Below are 10,723 nucleotides of genomic sequence, written 5' to 3'. Positions count from 1 at the left end.
ACTTAGGACACAGGATGATGCTGGTCGAAAGAGATCTGCTTCCAGTTTTTCCGTGTATTCATTATATATGGCTCAGGCTAGCGGAGTTTATCATTCCGTTCATACAGAACTTTTTACTCATGGCCTCATCAGATAGCAGAGGCCAAAGAGTCTGAAAAAGAGCTCATTATTTGCAGCTAGATGGAAGAAGAGCTAAATGTGTTCAATACAGAATCATTTCACAGTTGGGAGCCAATGCCGTTGGGTGCTTTTGCATCTTAGTGGGTAAGAAGGGATCAGAAAGGTACATCCCCAAGAAAGTTCTCAATTCCAGATGCTCAGACGCTAGTGGGAAGGGGATTTTTCTCTAAAGAGAACTTTTCCTAAAATGAAAAGGCACACTCTAAGAAAAGGTAAAGAAGATCAAAGAAGGTAGAATCAAGGCTAAGTTTGGAAATAAGAATAAGGTATCGTTCTGGGGCCAGATGGTTACAAAAAGGGAAAAGTAACAACTAAGAGTCTCATTGAAAAGCAAGCCAGGAATCCAAAAAATTAAAGATGCAAGATGACTTTTGGCATAAAGATTTTGATACAAGAAAGTATTGCAGGGTAAAAGGTCACCTAGGAGAAAGATGATATGGAAGTAAGAAGGGTGGGAAAAAAGGGATGAAAAGATATTTGTAAGTTATTCAGTTGAGGGGAAATGTGGAGTTCGCTGGAAATGCTGAAGAGCTGTAATAGCCTAAACGTTTTTTTTTTTAATTTAGAAAGAAAGAAAAAAAAAACTATTCAGGCCTAAATACGGTATAAAAGTGCTTTGACTCATTCTATATAAAAGTAAGTTATTTTTATTCTAGAATATTTACTTGGACTTTTCACGACAGAGAACAACTGACCTGGGGTTTAAGGGGTAAGATCAAGTGGTCTGAAACAAGAACTCTGTCTTGCTCTAACGGTATCAGTTGATGGTAACTCATCGGGAACTCTTGTTCCCTCTGCAAAACTGCAGTGAAATGACTGCAGAATTTTCTTGCTTCCTACTGTCCCTGAGTTGACCAGCTGTTGCAGGCTTGAAATAAAGAAATCTGAGCTTAGATAAGGCTTTGTGGGAAAACAGGTGGGAAGAAAACGCCACTGCCCAGACCCGAGGCAGACAACCTTTCAGAAGTGGAATGCCAAGTTGCTGACCCTGGTTCTGCAGGTCAGGGATGAAGAGCGGGGCCCTGGGAACCTGGGAAGTGTCCTTCCAGGAACGCCTCCAGCTCCAGTCAAAAACGTGCCCACAACTTTCACCTCTGTTTCACCCATCTTCCTTCGGGCCCTGTTTTCCTAATGTCAGTATTCTCTGGGAAAATGAAACTCATCTGACCTGCATCTGTCTGGGTGTCTACGTCAGATAAACAGACTACTTTCCGTAGAGCTAAAGCTCAGAGCCGTTGCCCCAGGTGGACCACAAGGTTTTCCCCAGGAATCTGAAGTGTGAAGTGGACACCATCAAGTATGGTGCTTCTGATGAGACGGTAGAACTTAGACCAGTAGGGTTAAGCCCACAAGGACACAAGGGAACCGTGGACACAGGCAGGGTGAGGGGGGAGAAGTTACTTGAAAAGTAAAGGAAGCAGGGATCTAGGAGGTCGGAGGGGAAAAGGCACATCACTTCTCTTTGTGACGAAAGCAAGCCCCCAAGGATGGTAAGCACTTTATGATTACTATAAAGTGACTTTGGGTACGTGGACCATAGTTGGACAAGGTCTAGGCCAGACAGTGACCTGAATGCCCCTGAGGGATTATCAGTTAGCGCCAAGCTAGGAATCTGGCCTCATCACGTACCAGCCAGGCAGAGCTGACAAAGGATGCCGTTTCTCATCATATGTGATCCTTCGACTACACCTAAAATATCAGACCCAGGAATTGGGAGATGAAAACACAACAGAATGTGTGATCCCTCTTTATTGTTACTTTTTATTTTGACAGTAAAATTAGAGGAGAATTAAGATGTTGAGCCTATAGCTATTAAAAGAACACAACCAACTGTTAGAAATTTAACTAGATAATTAGGGTTATAGCCTGAAACATACTAACTAAATATCCTAAATGTCCCACAATGGATTCATATATTAGAAGCAATTTCTATTTTCAGTTTTATTTCCTCCTGACTTAATGAAAATCCCTTATTTTATTACTCTGTATTTGAGGTTGCACTGCCTTGTAACTTTCCAAAATTCTTTTTTTTAAGCTTTGAACGAAAGACCTGCCATTCCAAAATTTCATGATGTGACAAACAGGTCTGTACTTTCCCTGTCCATGTTTTTCACCCATATAATTGAGACTCTGAATGCACATCCGTTTTCACATCGATGAAGATATTTCAGACCATAAATTCTCCAGTAGCACTGATGTTTCTAGATGTTTGGGTTTTTAAAGTCCCGTTCTTCCTCAGTGATTACAGGATGCAATAGGAGAATAGGTGGGTATTTTATTTCTACACTAAGACTTTCACTGGACTCTGAGCCATATTTTCTTAATTTGGGGAACCGTACGATTTTCTCTTCCCTGATTCTATGGTGGGCCCATACAAAGACCTGGGGTTTCTAGAAAATGTGGCAGTAAGAGTTCATCTTCCTTTGCTATTATTCAGCCACTCAGGGCCAATTGTAAACCATAGCACATCTATCTGGATAAGTCCAGCCATTTACTTCTATTTCTCGACACCTGGTTGTGTCAGGTGACAAGAAATACTGTCATGACACTCTCATGGAGGCAAACTTAAGCTGCAAGACTTGAACTTGAAAAAGACTTCAGAAATGTTTTATCGGAATGACATTTTTCCACCTGAAGCTGACTGATTCCACTTCCCAGAAATGCAGTGATCCATTTGTTGCAAGCTGCCCCTGTATCTCCGTTGTAAAAAACCCAGCTCAGCGATGCTTCTCTTTAGTACTTCTCTTGGCAAAGCACACCCTTAAACACTGATCTAGTAACCACAGTGGAGTCACTTACAGAGTTAGAGAAGGAAAGGTTTTCAAGAGAAAACCTAGAGTGGTGAGTGAAAGAATTACTAGCCAAACCTTCATTAACGTCTGGTTCTTAGACCTGGTTTGGACACAGACTAGCTGTAACTGGTGTACTTCTTCTTCAACTGGAAAGCTCAGCACCACTGAGGTGCTGATATCTATGTGTGATAACAAAGAATTATCACACATTTTGGGTGTGATAATACTTGGTTATGAAGGCTCTCATGTACATTATTAGATGGCATCTATAATCCACCATACTTGGGACTCCAAAATATCTCCAGACATCACTTGGAATGAAAAATTGTTTTTCGTTGAGAGCCACTGTCTTAAGTGTTAGTTTTTTCATCTGTGCGGTGGAATGTGTAAGTGGAGAGTAGGTGTTGGTTTAAGGGGAAAAGATGTACTTAGGGTAATCTGCTACATTAATATAAGCTACTATCGCTTTATAGACACATGTATTTATTCACATATTAAATGTTGGTTATCTTCATGGGTAGCAGATTTGGCAGGTCTCAGCTGACAGAACAGGATGAAGGTGTTTAGAAGGAACGTGTCCTCTTTACAACTGTAAAATCAAGAGTTAATATAGAGACGCATCAGTGTTTTAAACCCCCGCATAACCAGCTAAAGAAAGGATTCCAGTGCCAAATGGGGATTTAACCCACGTCACCATTCAAGTTTATTCTAACTTTGAGGGTCTTTGAAAATACGAAAATTAGAGTGGGATTAATACTTCTGGAATAATAAATATCCATTCTCTAGAAGCTTATTAATCTATAGTTAATAGGACAAAATTAATCTCCCTTAAAATTTCTTAGTTACTGGAAGAATTTGTACACTGTAGGCGTGGCCGCAAAAGCAAACGATTCAGAATGAAGCTGTAGACCTCTGGTTGTTCTCTGAGAGGGGTGAGCTTGGAGGAAGGATGATTACAGTGTTCAAATCAAGAGCAGAGCCTATGATCTGATGTAGCTAAATGGACGAAAGAAATCCGAGGCCAAGTCCGTGTACAGCAAGAGGAAGTACCACATAAAGGCAGAAATGGAAAATTCATGTTCTGGGGTACACTGACCCAAGATCTTTATACACTTGGCTGGGATCTAAAACCTCTACCACTCTTATGAAATCTTCGAAGTTAGAAGGTTTTCCTGGAATGCTCTGTAGTCATTCGTTTAAAAAATCATATGACCAAACAAAAAAATCTACATGCAAGAAGAGGTTCTTTGCACTCAATTCTGTTCTTTTATTATTTCTTAACGCAAAAAGATGAAGGTTGCTGAATACAGTTGTTGGACGCACTTGTGTCCTCGTGCAGGCCACCTTCGCAGAAGGTCCAGCACGTGCTTATTAGGGAATCAGAGGCACAAACATGCGTTAAGAGAAAAGACGAAAAGAGTTTAAAATGCGTTTCTTGTTGCTGGTAGTGATGATTCAAGTAGAACAAAAAAACAGGCTGTAGCATCGGGAAATTGAGGGCGTGGAAGGGAAGGCTATCGGCTGGGAAAGGGGACCCGGATTGGGGGTTTACTTAACCCCCGTAAAAGAGAATTAATAAATCCAGAGATTTAGAGCAACGATAGAATATCTAGAAACTTAAATTTTTTTCCTTCATTTTAATCCCGTGTTAGACTTCTCAAGAAATATTTACTTTACCCGATGCAGCATCTATGTCAAATGCACAGTAAAACTGCATATTTTAAAACAACTTTAGTTTCTTTTGATTGACAACACTGGAGAAGAATATTGTTTTAGAATACTGGAGTGTCTGGTCCTTTACATTTTAGCAGATATGGAAAATTTCCACGAGATTGGAGACATTTTCCTCTTGGGTTTAAACCTGTAATAAAAATGTTGCTGACAGACTAATTATGAATGTTTTATATAGTTTGTGCATACGTGCTCTTCTCTAAACCAATTTAATTCCCATTAATGCTAATCTCGTTAATGCCCACTCAGAGAGGAAAGGAATACTCTTAATAAACTATTGATTTATTTGAGCTATTTAAATGGGGAACAGGCAGAAGCAGATGGGAAAAGAGGAAAAATCACCACTTTACCCATATCTGCATTTCTTAGAGTATTTTCCAAATATTAACGAATATTGGGTTATAACTGGTACAAAGAGGAAATGGGGAAAAATAAAGTGACAAAGTGAGAGCCCTCCCTCCACCCATGAAAAATTGGGGCCTTGTAAATGAGATGTTGATTGACCTTTTTTTAGTACTAGCTGCAAGTTTAGAAATAAGATATTACAAAGAGAGGCAGATTTTCTTTGTTAAAAAAGAGGTTTATAAAATGAGATTCATATTTGTAAGCTCTTACTGAAGTGGGTTTTTCTTTAAGAAAAAAAGGAAAACACAGTCAAAACAAGAATAGGTAAATTCTCCTCCTGCCACACCTTGTCCTGCTCCTAGTGTGACTGGCCGTCTTGTTCTCCATAAGAGAATCCAATAATTTCTCTCAACTTCTATTGAGTCGAGATTTCCATGTCTCGGGGTGCTTTAACAACCCAAGATTGGCTCTTAAAAGATGTTGTGTCCAAGACAGAGTGGTTTCCTTGAGTACAACTGTGTAAGGTGTCTGAGTGCCACAGAGGCTAGCCTAGAACTTAGAAAGCAACAGGAAACCCTCTCTCTTGGTCCCCAAACTAGCTAACCATTTCTAAAGGCTGTCTGTCTGTGCCTTTCCCATTCTCACTGGAAAAAGTGGCACAAAATAGGGAACAAGTGGAAGATGAGGTTTTGTCCAGAGTCCACCATCTGGCCTTAGGACACATCACTTAAGCTCCCTGAGACTCAGTTTCCTTATCTGTAAAACGGGGGTAATAATCTCCATGTCTTACGTTGTTATCATATCACATCTGAGTATAAGAGTCCAGAAAGATACGGTATTTGAAAGCACTGTGGTAACTGGGAAGTGATGTGCAAACATACAGAAGCACTAACTGGGAAAGGGGTTAAGAAAAAGCGGCACAGGAGAAAAGCTATCCGGGCTTTGTTAAAAAAAAAAGAGAGAGAGCGCGAGCTATACCCTCAGGATTTTCTTAAAAGTTTTAATGGCAGCTGATGCTCATACTTCATAACTGTGCATATAAAACGTGAAGTGAAAGTGGAAAATGGAGAGAATTTAGATGCGTGCAGGGTTCCTTTTTTGTTTCTCCAAATGTTTGTGCGCACAGTTGTACATGACGGTGAGGGCGGAGGCGAGAACAATCTCTTTAACATTCATGGGAAAAAAATACTGAAACATATCAGCAGCGCAAATAGTAAACTGCCTCCTCTCTACCGATTGGTAAAAAAATATATTATCTTCTGATATTTTTTTTTTCTTTTTAAATTATAAGGTTATCCGTCCCAGCCGAAGTCGTGGCCCGTCATCTGGTAGAACTTGCGGTTGAAGGGCCGGTAGAAGTCGCGCAGCCGCCGCAGGACCTGGCCGTCGATCTCGGGGTGGGGTCTGCCCTTGGTCTTGCCCAGGCAGTGAGGGCGGCCGCTGCCCTCGGCCTTCTTGAGGCAGGGGAAGCCCTTGGTCTGGTTGAAGTAGAAGTGCTTGTCGGAGATGATGCGCTTGAGGCCCAGGAAGTCCTGCACGCGGCCCAGCTCGCCGGCCGGGTCGCGCACCAGCCGCTCGCCGCTCACGAAGAGCAGCTGGCGGGCGGGGAAGTGGCGCAGCCAGCGCTGCAGATGCTCGGCGTACAGGCCGATCTGGATGGCGCTCCACGCCCGGTCCACGAGGCCCGCCGTCCGGTTCCTGAAGGCCAGGCTCTCGAAGCTGGGGATGTCGGGCCGCTTGGACAGCGTCTGCGTGTAGTCCGAGACGGCCCTGGTCACCGGGTCCCGCACCACCACCAGGAGCTTGGTGTCCTTGGACATGGCCGAGATGCGCGCGGGCGCCTCGCGCGTCACGAAGTAGCTGGGCGTCTTCTCCATGGTGATCTGCCCCTCCAGGGTCCTCGGCATCAGGTCCCTGAGCGGAGCAGAAAGGCACGTTAGAGCCTGAACACTGAGCGCCTTCCCAGGAGAGGGAGGGTCTTCCAGACCCGGAGCCTGAGTTGAGGTACCAACTGCCCCGCTTCCTAGATGCGTGACCGGGATCGCGGAGAAGTGGCCCGGACGCAAGGCTGTGCACCCCGGGTTCCTCGCGGATGTACTCGATGGGAAATAATAACACTACCGATCTCCTACGGTTGTTGTGACGATGAAACGTATTAATATACCTCAACAGCTTAGAAAAGTGCCTGGCATAGAATAAGCGCTGTGTAATTTTTATTTTTTATAATTATCAACCCACAAGGCTGTAAGAAAATAACCTTGATCCAGTTCTTTAAGTGAATTAGAATAGTGTAATAAACACAATTATATGACTATGGGATGGTGTTAGAATACCCTGAGCCCTTTCTGTAGTTTTCTAACAAACAAAGCAATTACAGTCAACATAATACCATTGCATAGTACACAAAGTACTTCTCTTTATAATTCCTGAATTTTCCTGTAACAAACAAGACAAGAAATAATCCATCTTTTATCTAATAATTTGAAATGCCATCCTTCCAATAGTCTAAATATCTTGGTTCCTCTTTCCATTGGCTCAATTATCACCTTATGGTATATTTTCATGTACATCAAAGTAAATTCTGACTCTGTTGTTCAGAACGTTCTTAATGACTCTTGTCTGTTTATTCTTCCAGATGAATGTTAGAATCACTTTGTCATGTGGAAAAAAAAAATCCTGTTGGAGCCTTGATGGAGCAGAGATTGCTACCTAGTTGAAGCATGCGTTCCTACTGAGAAGTGATGGGTCTCGAAGCCAGTCCAAAAGTGTGAGCAGGAGAGATAAAACCTATTTATTCTTCCAAAAGTACTGCCATTAAAGCCACTATTTATGATATATATGAAATACACATATATATATTCTAATTTTAAGGCACCATCTTGCTAATTCCAAGTTTTATAAGAAATAGACATTGTTCAAATCAATATTAGATAAATGTATTTGGGGGATTTATTGCAATGACAAAACGTATTTTGTCCTTTGATCCACTGATCCAAACTGATAAATACCCTAATATTAGATTCACTTTTATTCCTGGAATAAACCCTACTTGATCATGGTATATTATTCTTTCAATATAGTCCTAGACTTGATTCATCATTATTTTGCTTTGGATTTCTCATCCATATTCATTAATGAGATGTTCCTGTAGTTTTTCTTTCGATCAATAGCTCAATCAATTGTGAGAACATGAATTATTCCACAAATAAAATGAGTTGAGAAATGTTTCATATTTTTCTATATCCTAGAGAAGTTTCAATAGCAAAATAATTTTCTATTCCTTCAAAATTTGATGGGTCACCTACAAAGCCACCTAATACTGGTACTTTTGGGGTAGAGGGTAAGAAAGGGATTAGAATCTTCAAGTATCTTTTCAGTTTCTTCTGTGGTAACTGTTTTTTGTAATAATCTGCCTCATCTTGTGTCAATTTTGGCAATTAATATTTTTCTAAATGAATTACTTTGAAGTTTATCTCAGACATCGTATCAACTGGTTCATAAACAATCTGGTGCCCATGTGCATTACACCCGGCACAGACTCCTCAACAGTTGTGGCCATAGGCCACCGATGCTGTGTTAGTTTAATGATGCAGGTTTTCTCACACTTTTGCTGCCTTTGATATTTCGATCAGGTTTTCTTTACTTTTTTTTTGGAGGGGGAAATGATAATTAGATATCTCATTTCTGTTGCTTTTTTTCTTTGTTGTTTTAAAAATCTACAATTCCTTTTTCAAAAGAACTTTTTTTTTTTAACATCTTTATTGGAGTATAATTGCTTTACAATGGTGTGTTAGTTTCTGCCTTACAACAAAGTGAATCAGTTATACGTATACATATGTTCCCATCATCTCTTCCCTCTTGCGTCTCCCTCCCTCCCACCCTCCCTGTCCCACCCCACCTTCTAGGTGGTCACAAAGCACCGAGCTGATCTCCCTGTGCCATGCGGCTGCTTCCCACTAGCTATCTACCCTACGTTGGGTAGTGTATATATGTCCATGCCACTCTCTCACTTTATCACAGCTTACCCTTCCCCCTCCCCATATCCTCAAGTCCATGCTCTAGTAGGTCTGTGTCTTTATTCCCATCCTATTCCTAGTCTCTTCATGACATTTTTTTTTCTTAGATTCCATATATATGTGTTAGCATACGGTATTTGTTTTTCTCCTTCTGACTTACTTCACTCTGTATGACAGACTCCAGGTCTATCCACCTCACTACAAATAACTCAGTTTCATTTCTTTTTATGGCTGAGTAATATTCCATTGTATATATGTGCCACATCTTCTTTATCCATTCGTTCCCTTTTCTCCACACCCTCTCCAGCATTTATTGTTTCTAGAGTTTTTGATGATGGCCAATCTGACCGGTGTGAGATGATATCTCATTGTCGTTTTGATTTGCATTTCTCTAATGATTAATGATGTTGAGCATTCTTTCATGTGTTTGTTGGCGATCTGTATATCTTCTTTGGAGAAATGTCTATTTAGTTCTTCTGCCCATTTTTGGATTGGGTTGTTTGTTTTTTTGTTATTGAGCTGCAAGAGTTGCTTATAAATTTTGGAGATTAATCCTTTGTCAGTTGCTTCATTTGCAACTATCTTCTCCCATTCTGAGGGTTATCTTTTGGTCTTGTTTATGGTATTCTTTGCTGTGCAAAAGCTTTTAAGTTTCATTAGGTCCCATTTGTTTATTTTTGTTTTTATTTCCATTTCTCTAGGAGATGTGGGTCAAAAAGGATCTTGCTGTGATTTATGTCCTAGAGTGTTCTGCCTATGTTTTCCTCTAAGAGTTTGATAGTGTCTGGCCTTACATGTAGGTCTTTAACCCATTTTGAGTTTATTTTTGTGTATGGTGTTAGGGAGTGTTCTAATTTCATACTTTTACATGTACCTGTCCAGTTTTCCCAGCACCACTTATTGAAGAGGCTGTCTTTTCTCCACTGTATATCCTTCCCTCCTTTATCAAAGATAAGGTGACCATATGTGTGTGGGTTTATCTCTGGGCTTTCTATCCTGTTCCATTGATCTATATTTCTGTTTTTGTGCCAGTACCATACTGTCTTGATTACTGTAGCTTTGTAGTATAGTCTGAAGTCAGGGAGCCTGATTCCTCCAGCTCCATTTTTCGTTCTCAAGATTGCTTTGGCTATTCAGGGTCTTTTGTGTTTACATACAAATTGTGAAAATTTTTTGTTCTAGTTCTGTAAAAAATGCCAGTGGTAGTTTGATAGGGATTGCATTGAATCTGTAGATTGCTTTGGGTAGTAGAGTCATTTTCACCATGTTGAATCTTCCAATCCAAGAACATGGTATATCTCTCCATCTTTAATTTCTTTCATCAGTGTCTTATAATTTTCTGCATACAGGTGTTTTGTCAGGTAGGCTTATTCCTAGATATTTTATTCTTTTTGTTGCAATGGTAAATGGGAGTGTTTTCTTAATTTCACTCTCAGATTTTTCATCATTAGTGTATAAGAATGCCAGAGATTTCTGTGCATTAAATTTTGTATCCTGCTACTTTACCAAATTCATTGATTAGCGTTAGTAGTTTTCTGGTAGCATCCTTAGGATTCTCTATGTATAGTAGTATCATGTCATCTGCAAACGGTGACAGCTTTACATCTTCTTTTCCGATTTGGATTCCTTTTATTTCTTTTTCTTCTCTGATTGCTGTGG

At 40.5% G+C, this 10,723-nt stretch overlaps 1 protein-coding gene across 1 annotated transcript in view; it reads right to left on the bottom strand.

The window, feature by feature from the left end:
- Window positions 1–6,340: 6,340 nt before the first annotated feature.
- The window catches only part of HS3ST3A1 (heparan sulfate-glucosamine 3-sulfotransferase 3A1), a 95,272-nt gene continuing 90,889 nt past the window's right edge, over window positions 6,341–10,723 (bottom strand). The window contains exon 2 of the mRNA XM_024127863.1: window positions 6,341–6,962. Within this exon, the coding sequence (XP_023983631.1) occupies window positions 6,341–6,962 (622 nt within the window). The remainder of the gene's footprint in view (window positions 6,963–10,723) is intronic.

Source organism: Physeter macrocephalus, chromosome 14 (genome assembly GCF_002837175.3).
Source record: "Physeter macrocephalus isolate SW-GA chromosome 14, ASM283717v5, whole genome shotgun sequence".
NCBI classification, from domain to species: domain Eukaryota; kingdom Metazoa; phylum Chordata; class Mammalia; order Artiodactyla; family Physeteridae; genus Physeter; species Physeter macrocephalus.
This window is presented reverse-complemented; position numbering and strand designations above follow the sequence as displayed.